The sequence below is a fragment of the Drosophila ananassae genome, chromosome 2L (genome assembly GCF_017639315.1).
Source record: "Drosophila ananassae strain 14024-0371.13 chromosome 2L, ASM1763931v2, whole genome shotgun sequence".
NCBI lineage: Eukaryota > Metazoa > Arthropoda > Insecta > Diptera > Drosophilidae > Drosophila > Drosophila ananassae.
Genome location: NC_057927.1, coordinates 2318039 through 2335125, shown reverse-complemented (window position 1 = coordinate 2335125; position 17087 = coordinate 2318039). Strand labels below are relative to the sequence as shown.

The 17087-nt window shown below is 41.4% G+C and overlaps 3 protein-coding genes across 5 annotated transcripts; 2 read left to right on the top strand and 1 right to left on the bottom strand.

Moving 5' to 3' along the window:
- Positions 1 to 24: 24 nt before the first annotated feature.
- Positions 25 to 2140, top strand: LOC6500135 (surfeit locus protein 6 homolog). Its single transcript, XM_001953123.4, has 2 exons — positions 25 to 296; positions 351 to 2140. Exons 1-2 carry the CDS (start codon positions 128 to 130, stop codon positions 1169 to 1171), a joined length of 990 nt encoding a protein of 329 aa, XP_001953158.1. The 5' UTR covers positions 25 to 127; the 3' UTR covers positions 1172 to 2140.
- LOC6500136 (ATP-dependent Clp protease ATP-binding subunit clpX-like, mitochondrial) lies at positions 1228 to 5893 on the top strand. Of its 2 annotated transcripts, none has more exons than XM_014910910.3 (6): positions 1228 to 2255; positions 3216 to 4600; positions 4657 to 4806; positions 4870 to 5091; positions 5150 to 5344; positions 5669 to 5893. In XM_014910910.3, the coding sequence occupies exons 1-6, from the start codon at positions 2198 to 2200 to the stop codon at positions 5696 to 5698; spliced, it is 2040 nt and encodes a 679-aa protein (XP_014766396.1). In that variant the 5' UTR covers positions 1228 to 2197; the 3' UTR covers positions 5699 to 5893. The 2 variants fall into 2 exon arrangements, with proteins under 2 accessions (XP_014766396.1, XP_014766395.1); XM_014910909.3 differs by having other exon boundaries at positions 5633 to 5893.
- Positions 5894 to 6464: 571 nt separating this feature from the next.
- On the bottom strand, positions 6465 to 14715 carry LOC6500410. Of its 2 annotated transcripts, none has more exons than XM_014911062.3 (9): positions 14275 to 14715; positions 11641 to 13153; positions 11442 to 11569; positions 8825 to 8916; positions 8530 to 8763; positions 8195 to 8465; positions 6870 to 7319; positions 6652 to 6810; positions 6465 to 6591 (listed from the first exon to the last, which is right to left on the bottom strand). In XM_014911062.3, exons 2-9 carry the CDS (start codon positions 12896 to 12898, stop codon positions 6526 to 6528), a joined length of 2658 nt encoding a protein of 885 aa, XP_014766548.1. In that variant the 5' UTR covers positions 12899 to 13153; positions 14275 to 14715; the 3' UTR covers positions 6465 to 6525. The 2 variants fall into 2 exon arrangements, with proteins under 2 accessions (XP_014766548.1, XP_032312292.1); XM_032456401.2 differs by having other exon boundaries at positions 14607 to 14699.
- Positions 14716 to 17087: the final 2372 nt, after the last annotated feature.

Below are 17087 nucleotides of genomic sequence, written 5' to 3'. Positions count from 1 at the left end.
AAAACAAAAAAAACTTCGAGCATCGATAGTGCCATCAATAGAAAACCATTCCCAGTTTAGGGTCACACTTTATTCTGCACGTGTGTCAAACCGCCAATAACATTATTATTATTGTTTTTACGGAAAAATGACCCAGGCGGATATTGTAAAACGCCTCCGGGAGGATTACGAGAGGCTACACAGTGGGGAAAAAAAGTCAAAGGCTAAAGAGGACCTGCTGTCAATTACCAAGAACTTTCACCAGCGCGTTCTAGATCTGTTGACCACCCACAAAGTCCCCTATGCTAAAAAAGAAGGTAAATCTATTAAAAATAACTATTCATTCAATAATAAATATGTCATACTTTTAGACGAGGAGACGTACGAGGATTACTTGCTTTCGGACGACGAGGGAGCAACAAACAAAAAGAAAAAGAAGTTGAAACTTCCAACAAAGAAGACGGACGAAGCCGATGACGGAGATGTGGACGAGCGAATCGCTTCCATCAAAAACAAGCTGCGCCAAAAGAAGAAACCAACCACTGAAAAGCAACAAAAACGTCGCGAGGCCAAAAAACTGAAGCGCAGCAAAGGAGTTCAGAAGCTGCTACTCTCCTCGGCGAAAAATCTTAAAAACGAGACCGTCAAGCACCAGAAACTGAAGAATGGAGTGATTAAGAGCGAGCAGGATGTGGACCCGGAAGACAGCAAGGATGACATCAAGTCAGTAAAGGTGCAGCCTGTTTACAATCAGGACGCCAAAATCGTCTACTCCAAAGTAGACTTTGCGGCGAATCCCGGTGGAAAGACGAAGAAATCCCATCAGAATCCCAAGGAGATACTCAAAAAGTTGCGCGACACCAAGAAGCAACTTACCGAGCTGCGGGAACAGGGTGATACCGAAAAGGCTGCCGAAATGCAGAATGATATCGCCTGGCGCAAGGCCTTTGACAAAGTGGAGGGTAAGAAGGTAAAGGATGACACCAAGCTGCTGCAAAAGGCCATAAAAAAGAAGAGCAAGGAGAAGAAGAAGGCCAAGACCAAGTGGACGGAACGAAAACAGAAGGTGGAGCACGACATAGCCAAGCGGCAGAAGAAGCGCCAAGAGAACCTCGACAAGCGCAGCAAGGATAAGAAAAAGAAGAAGCTGAAGACGGCTGCAAAGAAGGGACGAATAATACCTGGATACTAAATAATATAAGATCAAGATTTATACAATCTTAGCAAAAAAAAAATACTATATTTTAAAAAATTTAATTTTATTTGATTTTGAAAAATATTTTTTTTAATGTACTGTTGGAAAAGGCCAGGAAAACGAACCTCGACTTGATCCGATTATAATCAATGCCAATAATTATAATTATAGGCATTGGGCATATTTAAAAATGACCCCTTGGAAATCCACTCAGATTTTCTTAAAAAAAAAAAAAAAGAGTAATCTTTGGGAATTCTACTACTTTTTTTGTTTCTTTCGCCTACGCCTAAATTCATAATTCCGGCCCCGTAGCAATCCAAAATTAGTTTACAGACCAAAATTTCAAGTACCATTAGCTTCTTCCGCCCGCGTTTGGCAACGCGTTTTTTTGCCTGCGGGATTTCATTGTCTGTCCACTGTGCGTTTTCGTCCAACGAAGAATAAGAAGAAGAGCAGCGCTGCAAACAGCTGATGTCGATAGCGATTGTTGCACAAACTATCGTTTTTGTATCATCCTGGGTGGAATTTTTCCAGATTTTCCGCAGACATTCGAGGGCATTATCTTAAAAAATCGGTGGATTTAAAAATAATAACATCAAGTGTTTATAATAGTGGGAAGAAGAAGCACAGCGACAACGAGAGAAGAGCAGAAGCAGCGAGAAACACACGCACGCACACAGCCAAACACACAAATTACGTGCAGAGCGCAATCTGTTCCCCCATTTCCAACGAAAATAAGCAAACGATAGTCGGAAAAGCAGCACACAATTACGGCGCATTTCGTACGGCAATAAGGAAAAGCCAAAGAAATCTTCTCCAGAAGATCCGGCCGCAACAACATCAACAATTCGTCGAATCTGCACCAGCAGAGGAAGAGCACGAAGAAGAAGCACCCAAGCGGCCAGCTGAGCAGTGTAGAAGCATAAGGGGGAAGGGAAACGGAGCATAAAGGTAGCAGAAGGAGCAGGTAAAAGAGGAGGCGGAGAGCAGCAGGATCAGGATCAGGAGCTGGGCTTAGCCACCATGAGCATGGTGCGGCGGATTATCCTGCTGGGTCCCAAATACAGTGTCTGGGCAAAGGGTGAGTTGTTGTTGTTTTCATTTGGACACTGTTGTTGTGCAAATCGCATACGTAACTGCGTCATTTGCTGACAAACAAAAAACAACAACTTGGAGGAAAACAGACTGCAGTTTACCTAGCGATATTCTCAATCCCCCCATTACCCCCACTTTCATTCCGCTGCTTATCAGAATTTTCTAGCTACTGGCTGAGCTAGTTGTTTATGTGATTCAAAAATACTGATCCAACCATCGAGTGAAGGTCGTCTTCTTTTCCGATATCAAAAAGCTGCTCTGGCGGTCAACACATCAGCCAGAGTCGTACCAAAAGGGGGCCTCGATCCGAACACCATACATACGATTGGCCCGCATTTCCCAATCAGCCCAACTGAACTTGAATTGTTTTATATGGCACATTTTGGCCAGGTAGCTTAATTATTGTTAGTGCCACTCTGACGCAATGATTTTTTTTAATATTTCGTGTCTTCGCGGGCCATTTCTTACACATTTTAATAGCCAGGTTATTATATTGGCTGGTCTACAGGTTAGGAAAGTCGAGAGGCGGAAGTTTACCTAACAAAATGCACTCCAAAAAAACAAAAACTAGTTACTTCAAGTAGATTTTAGTTACGTTAAAAGTTATACCACCTGTTGAGTGCAAGATTAACGAAAAATAGGCCCTGTCCGATCTGACGCGAAATTTCTGCCCGTCATCTATTATATTAAAAGGTGTTAATTGGCCTTGGCCTTTATTTGTTGCTAGCTTCTTTGTTGTCTCATTCAGATAGGTCCCCATCCACACTCGCTCCTTTCATCAATTACATCTGTTTAAGGAGGCGTCAACCCCGGTGACAGTAGGGTCATTGGTTTCACAACCACTCTGTTTGTCGCATAAATTTCTTTTTGCATCCAAGCACCAGGAATAATATCATTCTTTGTTCGAATTCTGTCAACGAATTATTATAAACTCTGTAATTTTCAGGTAGCGGGGTTGGACACACACAACGCTCGACTCGATGTGTCATTTTGAGCACTCGGAATTCAGAAGATGGAGTATCGGGTGTACGGCGCTTTCACTTGGCCACACGCCACTGCGCCCTCAGTCGGCAAGTCAGACTCGAGCCGGCTATGGCCGTACCGGCATACATTGACATAACCAACGCCACAAGCAGGACGCCAGAGGATTCCGGTGAAAGCGGTCGGTCTGGAGGCTCCACTAAGTCAGGAAGCCCCAGCTCCGGATCGGAATCTGGTTCCAGTGCGAGTACATCCAGTAGCGGCACCGATCCCCCTGGCAGCGGAAGTGGTGGAAGCGGTAGCGACAAGTTCCTCTCGTGTCCGAAATGCGGTAGCGCCTGCACCCAAGTGGAGACGTTCGTTAGCTCGACAAGGTTTGTCAAGTGCGCCAAGTGCAACTACTTCTTTGTGGTTCTGTCTGAAGTGGAGACCAAGCAGCGGGCCAAGGACGAGCCAAAGAATCAGCGAAAGCCACCTCCACCGCCGCAGAAGATCATGGAGTATCTGGACAAGCATGTGGTTGGGCAAGACTTTGCCAAAAAAGTTCTAGCGGTAGCTGTCTATAATCATTATAAACGCATCCACCATAACCTGCCGCAGCTCCAGCAACAGGGCAGTGCAAGTGGCAGTGGAGCCGGCAGTGGCGGTTTGGATGGAATTCCACGACCCGACCTTTTGCACATCACCGGAATCGGTCATACATTAAATAGCACGCCGGGTAACGAGCTGCCGCCCAAGTCGCCCTCCCAGATGGGTCTGGGTGGCGGACTGGGCGGATCCGGACTCGGCGGAGGCTTGTCCAGCGCTTCTAGCAACTCCCGCGGCGGTGGCGGTGACAACCGAGCTGGCTCGGAGATTTTGGACCGACAATCCAACGATGTCAAACTGGAAAAGAGCAACATCATAATGCTTGGCCCGACCGGATCGGGCAAGACGCTGATCGCCCAAACCATAGCCCGCTGCTTGGATGTGCCCTTCGCGATCTGTGACTGCACCACGCTGACGCAGGCTGGATATGTCGGTGAGGACATCGAGAGTGTCATTTCCAAGCTGTTGCAAGATGCAAACTACAATGTGGAGCGCGCTCAGACGGGCATTGTCTTCCTGGACGAGGTAGACAAGATCGGCGCTGTTCCCGGAATCCATCAGCTTCGCGACGTTGGCGGTGAGGGCGTTCAGCAGGGCATGCTGAAGATGCTTGAGGGTACAGTGGTTAATGTGCCAGAACGCAATTCACCTCGAAAATTGCGCGGGGAGACAGTTCAAGTGGATACCACAAACATCTTGTTCGTTGCCTCGGGAGCCTACACAGGGCTGGACAGGCTCATTGCTCGACGCCTCAACGAAAAGGTATTAAATCACTTTTATATTCTGTTCTTTTTTAATTGAATTATTTTCTTCTCTAGTATTTGGGCTTTGGCATGCCTTCGACCAGTGGTTCTGGACGACGAGCCGCTCAGTCAGCCGCCAGTCCCATGGATAACGATCAGGAAGAGCGTGATAAATGCCTGACGAAAGTCCAGGCTCGTGATCTCGTCGAGTTCGGCATGATTCCGGTAAGTGTGTCTGTCAACGGTTTCTTTTACGTGCATTTAATTTAAAACATTATTTTGCTTCAGGAATTTGTTGGGCGTTTTCCAGTTATAGTGCCTTTCCACAGCTTGAACATCAGCATGCTAGTTCGCATCCTCACCGAGCCACGAAATGCCCTCGTACCACAGTATAAGGCACTGTTAGGACTTGATGATGTGGACCTAACCTTTACCGATGATGCGGTTAAATCAATTGCTCAGCTTGCAATGGAAAGACACACCGGTGCTCGAGGACTGCGCTCCATAATGGTAATATAATAATGAAAATCTTTCTATAGAATTTTTAAACTCAAATATGTTACTTTAGGAGCAACTGCTGTTGGATCCGATGTTTATAGTGCCTGGCTCGGACATCCGAGGGGTTCACATAACCGCCGATTATGTTAAGGGCGGCTCAACGCCGGTTTATAATCGGGAAACTGACACGACGGCATCAGGATCATCCGCCACGGACTCTGAGACCACAAACGATAATGATAAGAACTTTGAGGATAGTGAAAAAGTACGACTAAAACAGTAAATCAGAGATACCCACATCCAAAGCCAACCAAAACAGAAACAACAAAAAAACATCAGAAAAAGTAATTCAATTCGCACAGCTTTTCGAATTGTTTTTACATCTTTAATTTGTTGTCTTCAGCTATTTTCATCTTTCTTGTTGCTTGCTTACAAACGGCGCCACTGTTAAACGCTTTACTTTCTTGAAAACATTTCAAAACATAAAACACAATTCAATGATAAACTCTAAAGATTCTCACAGTTAACCACCTTTAACATGTATATTCTTTAGTCTTCGTTTAATGATAAATTGGTTGGTTCGTCGTAGCTCCCTTTCCCGAGCCCCATCAATCTGTAAATTATGCCCCGATGAGGAGTAAATGAACCTCCCATATATATATTTATATACAATCCCAATCCAAATGCATCTGTGATTCATTATCGACGAGCAGCGCAATCTTTTGAGTCCGAAGCAGTTGTAAGCAGAAAAACGAATCCTATAAAAAATTCATATGAATAAGAAGGTGAATAAACATTTTTTTTAAATCTGGTACATTTTTAAATCGAAATTGCTATGTTGATTGCGATGTGGTCGTGGTCAGTTGTACCTCGTGACGGTAGGATCCTCTATTGCATATACCAATTATATATAAAAAATAAACAAATATATTTAGGCAAATTGTGCATAGTCTAAAATGAGTTTCTAAACGAGTTCTGGTAGCATTGTAATGATGATAAACAAGAATCAATTTCTATTTTTAACTACTTTAAGTTTATCAATTTTGAAAAAAATTAATAAAGAAATAAAAAAAAAAATCTAAAGTTTATTGTTGTTCATGATTATTGAAATTGCCGGTATGCATTTCTCCAGCGGATTGGTTGTTCCGGATATAACTTTATATTATCTCTTTAATTTACATCAAGGGGAAGTCTTAGTAAAATTTAATAGACAGCACCTTTTTTAAATGAATTCAACATTTTTAAAGTTTTAATTTCTTTTTATTTTATTCGTCGTTAAAATTCAACTAAATCTGCAGAACTCATAATAAATAATTTGAATTTATTGCACATATGAACTAAAAGTAGTTCCATCTTTTTGTTGATTTTTGGATTTCTTTTTTTTCGATTCGAAGTGTATAAATTTGTATAAAAATTTGTAAGTTAATAAATATGTTTAGGCGGCGCCTAATCGTTCTCCTCGGATATGAGCAACTCGTATTCTTGTGCCGCAAAGCGATCCCAATCGGAGGTCTGGAAAGGAAAGATACAGGATAGTAGTCAAAGGCTAAGTTATCGTTAAAAGAAACTCACATATTCGTCCCGCTGCGAGGCAAATGGATCGCGTTGTTCGTGATCCAGATATTTTTCCAGATTAAAGAAAGTGTCGAAGAATACGTGGGTCATCTTGCATTTCTTCAGGTCCCCCAGAGTGATGCAGTCACGATTGGCCGGCTTTATCATGTCCAGCATCTAGTGAAATAGAATAAACATCAAAGTCTAACACAAAAACTTGCATATTTTACACTTACCTGACAAAGGCAGTCCTCAAAGGGAAGGCACTCAATACCGATCCCCTCCATCCGCTGTTGCTGCTCCTCGTAGAAGTATTCCAGCTCATACATGGAGATTGCCCCATCGCCATCAATGTCCATGCACCGAAACCAGTACTCAATGGCCGTTGGCGTCCGCTTGTCTTCCTCCGACAGAATGAACCACACAAAGTCCGTGTAAGACATCTTGGCCTCGTCCTCTGGCGCCTTTTTGTTGTCACTGCGCGTCACACAGCCAGAGAAGATTCTCTCTACGATGCGGGTGGACAGGGCATGGTCACTGTGCTTTGCCAGATCCTCCTGGCTGATCAGCAGGTCGTGGTCCTTGTCCAGTTCCCAAAACTTGCAATAGATCACATAGAAGTGCTCATAGCTAAAGAAGGCCATTATCTGGTTAATATCCTCTTCCTCCTCAAGTAAACTGATCATCTGTAAAAGGAATGATAAGGGATTGTTTTAATGAAATATAAATTTTTAATAAAAGCGAAAAAGGCATCCCGAAAGATCAATCCCAATATTTATCCAAATAAGTTAAGCGGAATACAAGGGCAACATGGCCCCCAGAGGAGGCTATATCTTTGCCAGTATTCATCCGATTCTTGATCGGAATACCTTAAACGATTTGTGGGACGATTCTCTATCAATTTCCATCAAAACCTGAGAACAAAATATTTTGAAGATTTTTCGTCAAAATTTCTGAGGGATCCCCTTCAAAATGTTTAAAACGCATGGGAAGGACAAAATGGCCCCCAGAGGAGGCTGTATCTTTGCCAGTATTCATCCGATTATTGATCGGAATACCTTAAACGATTTGTGGAACTATTCTCCATCAATTTCCATCAAAACCTGAGAACAAAATATTTTGAAGATTTTTCGTCAAAATTTCTGAGGGACCCATTCAAAATGTTGAAAACGCATGGAAAGGACATAATGGCCCCCAGAGGAGGCTGTATCTTTATCAATAGTCATCTGATTCTTGGACGGAATACCTTAAACGATTTGTGGGACGATTCTCTATCAATTTCCATCAAAACCTGGGAACAAAATATTTTTTAGATTTTTCGTCAAAATTTCTGAGGGATCCCCTTCAAAATGTTGAAAACGCATGGGAAGGACAATATGGCCCTTAGAGGAGGCTGTATCTTTGCCAATATTCGTCCGATTATTGAGCGGAATACCGTATCGAATTCCTCTCAATTTTTTTAAATCTACAAGCGAATGTTGTTTTAACATTTTTCCTACAATTTTGTATAGGACCACCTCTTGAAATATCAGATTTCTTTTCTCATTTTTCTTATTCTTACCTCTAGAAGATCGGATCGCTTTAGCTCTGATATTGTGATCCTGCCACTCCAACTACGGTTCACCGAATAGAAAATGCGCGCGATGACTGTGTGCACGTATCTGGAATGAAACTCGGTGGCTTCCTTTAGAAAGGCCAGGCCGGGGTGTGTATCCACCACATCTTGCACCATGGGCACCAGGTCCTCGGGCACGATGTACGAACGGAACCTCTGACCTCGTGACAGAATGTACACAAATCTTGAGGCAGCCTCGTGGCAATACACATTCATTCTGAAAATTTCAAATGTAATCTTTCATAAATAATGTCATAAAAAATGTATAAGAAAATACTCACTGTTTCCAGAACTCGACGAAACGCTGGCGCTCCACGAGACCAGTACTCGCTGTTTGGCAGAACACCATTACCGGCATGCGCCAATAAAAGGGAAGCCCGCAGAGCTTCAGGATGCGGGGCAGTTCGTCCTTGGTCACCTGGTTGTTGGGAAAGCTGTCGAAGGCGGAAAGGATGCCCCGCAATACCCGTTCCATGGCGATCGTGGGCTGTGGCTTGCCATGTGGAAAGTAGAATCTAAAAAATATTAAAACTGCTATTAAAAAGTTTCTAAAAATGTATAATATCCTTAACTGACCTGGGTATGTAGACACTCTTGGTGGAACGGATCTCCTTCTGCAGCAGATTCTGCTCCTGTGGCGGTGGGGGCGGAGTGCTATGTAGCTTGACCTGTCCGACAAATATGAACGAAAATGAATTTCACTCACTAATTGTTTACATTCGGTAGCCAGTTCTGCCAAAGCGCCACTCAATAAATTTCGCAATTTATTCTCGAAATATATCTTTTGTTTACGTTTTGGCGGAAATTTTTTTAGCTTTTGAATAAAACCTGCAGACAGCCACGCCCCAATCGACGTAAGTTCGCCCTTTACCTTTGAATTTATTATTAAATGTTTGCCATTCAAATAAACACTAACAAATTGTTGTCTAATTTAAGCGATGAGTGGCAACGTAACAACAACAGCTTTTGTTTAAATTACCATTTGGCTTTGCTAAATAATGGAAACATATTTTTTCCGTGGGTTTTTATGTTGCAAATTTTACGGTAGCCTAGCCATTATTTCTATGAAAGCAAAAATGCATTAAATCGATAGAGGAGTAAATAAAATATTTACGTATTTAAACTTTGTGGGAGGCAAAAGGATGCACGAGGAATTTGTTAAAATTTTTTTAATCTATCCAAAATAAACATCATTCGTCACTCGGTAGAAAATAGAAATGATTTGGGTGTCAACTTTGCATAATAAGGAAATGTTTCATTGATTTATCTAGTTTCATCAGTCACTTAGTTTCCTCTCTTAGCTTCCTCAATACAATTGTTACAATTTCCCACCACTACTCGTATTTGGCTTTATTTGGTTTTTTAGATGAATGGTAGTGTTTCGTCGATTTTAATCCCTGCCCAGGCCATTCATGATTTTAAAACTGTCAACGTCAACATAAATATTAATCTTCTATGCCGGAGAGAATACAAAAAGCAAACAATTTATTGGCATGTGCGCATATTACGTATACGCCCGGCTACACATCGTTTATAGTCAAATATTACGCATACGCATTGTTGCCCAATTTATAGACAAAACGCCGAGAGAACGAAAAAAACTACAGAATCGAACGCATACTAAATTCAACTTGTGCCTGTGTTTGCCTTAAAGTTAATTGCAAAAAATAGGTTCTGTTTTTTTCTCTTCGGGCATTATATTTTTAGCCGATTTGTTTGCTTTGATCGGCATCCGAAGCAGTGAGGAATTTCACAAACAATCGTAGTAACGCATAGTTCAAGTGTTTGGAGGAGACTAAAGTTTGGTAAGCCATTCATAAAAAAATCCCGAATACGCCATGCCCGCCCGCACATGTAATTAAGTAATTAAAAAATTCTACAATGAAAACAAAAGACCCCACTGAAGCAACAAAACCAACAAATTGCATTTCGAATTGTACAAAGTGATGATGAGTGTACTTGGGTTGTATTGAATTCGGGATTTGTTGTTGTTTAGTTAATTTTTGTTGGTTTTTTTTATCCTCCCCCTTGCCCCCTCTCAGACAAATTATTTTTTTTTTGCTTATGCACGATTCGAGCTGATCGTAAACGCGTAAATTTGATTGTTTATATACGAAAATATGCACACACCACCAGGGGCACTCTATGCGGGTTAGGAGATTCTATACAAATTCCGGCGTGATCGAAGGAATCTACAAATCAAAAGCTGGTTTATGCTAGAGTAAGCTTATTTAAGAGGAATGTGTTTGGAATATAGAGACCCAGAATTGCAAAATAAGGAATATCCCTCACGACTTGACAATTAAATTCTATTTAATCGAAATCAATGCTTATCGGCAGATGGCACTTCAAAAAAACAGGTTTATACATTTTTAAAATACTCTTAAAAACCATTCAAGCCAGTTCAATTAAATGAATACATAAATATTTTATTTTATACAGAAGTGTAGTAATTTGATTAATTTACAACCATCCTGAATAAGTCTGATAAATTCATATATTTTTGATTTAATCTTCTAATAAATTTAAATTCTAATTAAATCTAATTAAATTCTCGTGCTGCAAACCACTCTCACTCATTATCTGAATAAAGAACCCCTTTCGCCCTCATCATCGATCTCCACAGCCAATTGGCAAACGATCTCCTCGTGGCGTCTTGGGGTAACCTTAAATCAATCAATGATGCAGTGATTTTGCACCGATAACACCACGAGTAGCGGCACATAAAAAGCGCCGAAAGAAATCAATTACAAATGCACAGAGAAAAATTAAATTATTAGATGGGAATTATTAAATGATGTAAGCTGATTTAAATTAAATTTGATTTAATAGAAAACAGAGTTATTTTCAGAATTAAATTTATTCTCTTTTGAATTTAGAAAACCACAGTGTTCATAAGCATTTTCAGCAATAAGTTAAAAATCATAAGTTTTGTTTATTTTAATATATTACCAATATTTCAATAAAATTGTAAACAATATCCTTTTTTTCTGTGTGTCTAATTAAGTGATCGGGAAGTGAGGGAAGTGGGCAGTTTAAAGTGCCGCCTCTCAATTGTTTCAATTTGTTTTTGTTTTTTGCACTTTTTCTTCTGGCATTTTCAACTGTTAGATAACATCCTAAGCAACCGAATCAATGCGAAAATCTCATATTTTTCCATCCTCAGCTTTATTGAATCGAATAACGCACTTACCTTGAGGAGACTCTTGGGTGGAGCATCGACCTGGGGGCGCTTGATGTTCAGGAACGAATGCCGCACATCCGGACACTTTTCGAACATGAGAACGCGCTCGGCCACGGAGCCGCGTGTGAGGAGTCCAACTGGAAGATGAAAGAAGTTGCAACATCTGGAGTTGGACTGACTTTCGGGAGAAGGTTTTCGGTTATATTACTTTTGTCCTGGCCATTGGTGAGGGCCGCCCGCCCCGTCGGTTTGACTTTATTCAACGTTGGCATCGTTGTGCTGCCCGATGTTGCTGGCGTAGCATCGTTTGATGTTGATGTTGCTGCTGCTGCTGCTGCAGCTGGTGCGTCTGATGTTGCGTTGGCACCCATGTTGCTGGCGTTATCAGTTGTGTTGCGACTTGTTGATTTGCGTGTGGACGCAGTCGCTGTTGAGGCTGCTCCTGCTGCTGTGGGTTTCTCTTTGGTTGCCGGCTTGCCTTCTGGTGTGGTGTTTTCTTTGGTTTTGCTTGACTTGCGATTCATGGCCGCTGGCTCACTGCCTTTATCACTCACTGCAGCGCTGTTGGCAATGGCCACCCTGCTGGTGTTGTTTAGCCCTGCTGGCGCATCCACCACATCTATGCTAACAGAAAGCGTCCCGTTCCCGCTCCTGCTGCTGGCCTTGCTCTGTTTTTTGCCGGCCTGCTGCTCTGCGGCTGCTGTTGTTACCTTGCTCGCATTGCTGTTGCCACTCGATTTGGTGCTCTGCCGTTTCTTCCCGCTCGTCGCTGCCACATCCTTCTGCTGCTGTATCAGCTCGCTTATTTTCAACAGATTCTGCGTCTGCTGCTGAGACAGATTGTTCACATCCAAATGCAGATTGATGTCGTAGTTGAGGTTGACGTCAGGAACGGGTTTGCTGACCGATACGGCGGCCACCTTCTTGGGGGACTGCAGGGCTGCCTCTGGAGCGGATGAGTAATTCGCGGCGGACGATGTGGAAGTGGCCGCCTTTTTCACTTTGCCGTTGGATGTGATCTCCGACTTCTTTAAGCTATTCGTTTTGCCGCGCTGCTCTTTGTCCTTGTTCACGAAACTAGTCACCATCTTCTGAAGACCCTCGGTATCCGTGGAGGGGGACGCTATATTTGTTAATTCTCCGATCAGCTCCGCCGGCGGAATGCCCCGGCTCTTCCACGTGTTATAAATGGCATCCGCTGTTTCGGTAATCTTTTTCGACAGTTCCTCGATCTCCGCATTAGAATCGGAATTAGCAGTCGCTGCACTGACGGATCCCGGCGCCTTTGGGGACTTGGGACTAGCTCCAGTTCCGGATACCGAACCCGCTGGCTTCCTCGTTGTTGTGGTTGTTTTGGTGGCACTCGTCACCGCCACAGAACTGATCATGTTGCCCCCCGGCCCGCTGCTCAGTTTTTTCGTTTTGGTTGTTGTTGTTGTGGTGGTGGTACTCGAATTGGCTTGCATTTTGTTGTATTACCTCGAAAAATGTATCTTTCACTGCGTTCTTTGCTCTCCTGGATTCAAAAATCACATTTTCACGGTTCCCCTTTCACATCAATGTGTCACATTTTTAAATTAATATTATATTGAAATTTTAATTAAATGTTTTGGTATGTTGCTCCTGTGTTGTGTTGCACTGCGGGATTCACATGCGTTTCATTCACTTTTCACATTTTCAGTGTTTTCAACTTTTTCTCCGTAGACTGCGTATGGCGAAATCTATTTATATAAAAGAAAATACCAAAATTTCCTATTTCGTTTATTTCAGACGCCGAATCCGAAAAAGAAACATCTACACACACACACACACACACTCTTAGCCCCGACGCACCACACAAAAATATACGGATTCGGATTCGGGAGCAGGCATCCCATCGGCGGAATATCGAGCAGATATAGTCCGTAAGGCGCGTACACGGCGGGCACAGTGGCTCGTCAACAGTTCAAAATGAAAAAAAAACTCATAAAAAAAACAGGAACCAAACAATCAACTGCCAAAAGCAATTATCGTATCGTTGGATTAATAAATGGACTCACACCTATAGCCCCTAAACATAAACAATTATCATGTCACGTTGAATCATCTCCGCATTTCAGCAGCTTATACGTATTTTTGCAAAAACAAACAATTAATCAATTGGAACTAATTGAATTTATATCATTCGGCCAAAAATAATACACCGAATCCCACGGTGCAGGTATAAAATTTAGACAATTGCGGTCGAAAAAGCAGTTTTTGAACTGAGAAGTACTTTTATTTGATTAAAGCAACCAACTAAAAATTCTGTTATTACTTTAGTTTCATAAAGAAACATAAAAACTCTCTAGATATAATCTATAAATGTAAAATAATCATTCGTTGAAAATATTTCGAAATTCAAAACTGAAAGATACTACTTCTCATCAAAGATTTTTCAAAGTTTGAATTATACTTAAGTATCTTTGTTTTACTAATTTTAAGTCATTAATAATACTCAAATGATTTTGAAAAAAAGTAATTTTATTGCTATTTTTCTGAGCGCATTTGTCGATGCCCCATAACACGTAGCTGGGTGGCGTTTTGTACTATTTCGCGTTTTACGTGGGGTTGCGATGTGATGGGGATGGGGTATCCGAACCGTATAGAGAGGGGATGCGGGATGCGCGATGGGACCGGGAGATGCGACTGCGGCTGGTGCTTCTTCTTCAACTTTGTACTATTTATTCGAAAATAAATTTCGAAGTAGTTGCGGCACACACACACACAGATACGCATGTTCACCTAATGCACTTTACATATGCCACTCGGGTGTATGTTCTACAAGTGTGTGGGTGTGTGTATAGTGGTGCGTATGACGTACATGTATTTCAGATCTTTTTCTGCCTTTATTAATGATTTAATTGCATTTGGACCCGGAGGCGCGCGTGCTGACGACAACCGCGACACCGAGAGATTCCGTCATTAATTAATTAAGCAAACCACACCGAGCAGAGGTTAATCGAAATTTTCGCGGCACGACATTTTTTCGTTTTTTTGGTCAAAATCGGCGAATTATTCACAAATTTGTAGCAAAGGGGGAAAAACACACGAGGCCGTCGGATTGGATATTTTGGAAAACTCTGGCAAGCTTCCGCTTTACGGGTCTAAAATTAACAGCAAACACACAGAAACCGAACAGAAACAGAACAGAACTATCTGAAAAATCGTATATCCGAGCGGATTGTTGCGATCGCCGCACGCGATGCTGCTTGGGTTCGTGTTGTTACTGTAAATCTACGTCCGCTCAAAATAACATCAGCCTCCTCCGTACGGAGAGTCTGCGAGTGAGCCGTGAGCCCAAGAGCCGATCAACGGAGTGAGAGTGCGCCGGGTGATCTCAGACTCAGCTGTTGCTGCTGCTACTGCAATTGCACTTAGAATAATTTTTGTAATTTCAGTTTATAATAAATCAAAGTAATGTTTACGGATTTCAAATGAAGTGACCCCCATTTTTTACCGTTTTCTTTTTTTTTATTTTTAATAATTTAATTTAAAGCTAGGTGTACCTGGTAAATTACGTAGTATCTGAAGCATCTTGCAATTAAGATTAAGAATCCATCTTTTTCATATTGACTTTCATTTAAAGATTAGGTCTTTTAAAAAGTATGGTTACTCCATCGCGCATACGCACTGTATACCCTTAATAATGCCCTTTGATAAATTACAACAAATTATACCAAAATGATAATAACAATATTAAATGCTCAAATATATACTAACCAGTAACTATAATCTATAGTTTGTAACTAACTAATATAAAATGAAACTGAACGGTTTTTCAAAAAAGCGTTAAACGCCAGCCATCTTGATTGCCCATATTTAATTGTTTATTTTAATAAAAATATGGTTTTAAATTGCCATTTCAGTTGGAATTTTTTTCGAGTGCACTCTAATGACACTCGCGTCCAAGAACGAGCACTCCCACATATTCAATCTGAGGGATCACGCCGAGAGTGAGCGAGTGGAGTGAAAGAGCGCCCATTACTTTGGCGTTTTTTGAGCAGCTGCTCTGCTGCTCCACCGAGGCGCTCAATTCTATCGCTTACCCCCACACGATGGCGCAGTGGCAGCGACGCCAACCGAACACTTGCCGTCGTTTACCCACTCAGGCACACACACACACACAGGCAGACAGGCGAGCGCCAATCTATTGTCGAACATAAAAAATACAAAAATCAAATCATAGGTGTTTGTTAATTATACTCTGTGCCCTGGAGGCGGGGTGTGTATGACAGACAGGGATACTTTGCTTTCAATTTAAATACTTCGATTTATGTCATTCTTGTTTTTTATATACAGGCTTATTTTTTTGTTAATACATGGCTTAAAATAATTTTATTAAATAACAAGCTAAGAATGACTTTTCTTAAAAATATATCTGTTACTATCATAAATTAAATTTTATTACGAAATTGATAATTTTTTATATTGTTTTATCCAGTCATTCAAAACATTCTTAAAAATAAGACTTTATTTTCATAAACCTTTAATATTATCTAAACTCCTATAAATTCGCTGTGAAATCAGTGTCATCAACAAATATATTAATTTAAACATTGGTAGGGCACTTTGGTAATCACCATTGATTTGAATTTCTTCTCCAGTTTCAATTTTGTCTGCCTCATTGAACAGGAAAACAACAACAGCGACTACGGATCGAAGCATTTATCTCGCTTATTTGCTAATTCTAAATGATTGTCTTCTTCTTGTTGGACGGCGGGCTCTTCCTCTTCACATCGCAATGTTTGTTGCATTTAGCTGTCGCTTTTTTGTGTTTTTTGTCTTTTTTTTGCTGTTTCTGAGCCCATTTAGTTTCTTGGCTTTGTTTATGCTATTTAGCAGGTGGGCGGGTGACTTTTGTTTGTTTAAAGAAACCCAAAATTGTTGAATAAACTGAAATTCGATTCATGTTTCGCATAGTTCTTACTGTATTTATATGATTTTTTTATACAGTCTCCCACACAAACATTCATATAGACATAGATATATGGGAACCGCAAGTGCGGCTAATAATAATCGGAGTGATAACAATGATGACGATGATGATCTGAGCTCAGCTTCCGGTTTTGCGCTTTAGAATTTTAGCTTCGCTGGCTTACTTTGTACATGTATGTATATTATTCATATATATCCATTTTTGTTGTATTCAACTGCTTTGCGGTGTGTAATTGATTTAAACCGAAAGATCTGCCAAGCCTAACATGTGTTGACTGTCACACAAAGTGACAGTTATTTTGGTTCAGTTCCATATTAGGGCTGGGCATTAAGCGTGACATCCCCATGAAAGCCGTGGCTTGGATTAGCCTAAAACTTGACCCAATTCAAGTCGACGTGCTGAGTGCTGAATGCTGAGCGCATAAAGCCAACAAAAGGCTTTTATGCCAAAATGGGATTGACAAAAACAAAAATGCCCCCACGCGAATAAGCTCATAGACACACACGCTTCGGAAAATTGGTCTGGTCTTGACAATGGAGGTGCGAATAGATCAATCGGTGCCAGTAAAATCCATAAGCTGCTTACGGCTTCGGAGGAGCATAGGCTTTTGGGTATTTAAAAAGATTATTAAATGGCAGCTGCCTGGATTTTCTTTTTTATATCATTATTTGCCAAATTCTTTCTAGAATACCAAAGGT

Bases quoted from the DNA above. Each gene is read 5' to 3' on its own strand.
- LOC6500136 (XM_014910909.3), top strand. From the start codon at position 2,198: ATGAGCATGGTGCGGCGGATTATCCTGCTGGGTCCCAAATACAGTGTC. The intron at 4,601-4,656 runs GTATTAAATCAC...TTTCTTCTCTAG, and splicing joins CTCGACGCCTCAACGAAAAG to TATTTGGGCTTTGGCATGCC. The intron at 5,345-5,632 runs GTACGACTAAAA...TATATTCTTTAG, and splicing joins ACTTTGAGGATAGTGAAAAA to TCTTCGTTTAATGATAAATT.
- LOC6500410 (XM_014911062.3), bottom strand. From the start codon at position 12,898: ATGCAAGCCAATTCGAGTACCACCACCACAACAACAACAACCAAAACG. The intron at 8,917-11,441 runs GTAAGTGCGTTA...TTTGTCGGACAG, and splicing joins CACCCAAGAGTCTCCTCAAG to GTCAAGCTACATAGCACTCC. The intron at 8,764-8,824 runs GTCAGTTAAGGA...AATATTTTTTAG, and splicing joins AAGAGTGTCTACATACCCAG to ATTCTACTTTCCACATGGCA.
- LOC6500135 (XM_001953123.4), top strand. From the start codon at position 128: ATGACCCAGGCGGATATTGTAAAACGCCTCCGGGAGGATTACGAGAGG. The intron at 297-350 runs GTAAATCTATTA...TCATACTTTTAG, and splicing joins CCCCTATGCTAAAAAAGAAG to ACGAGGAGACGTACGAGGAT.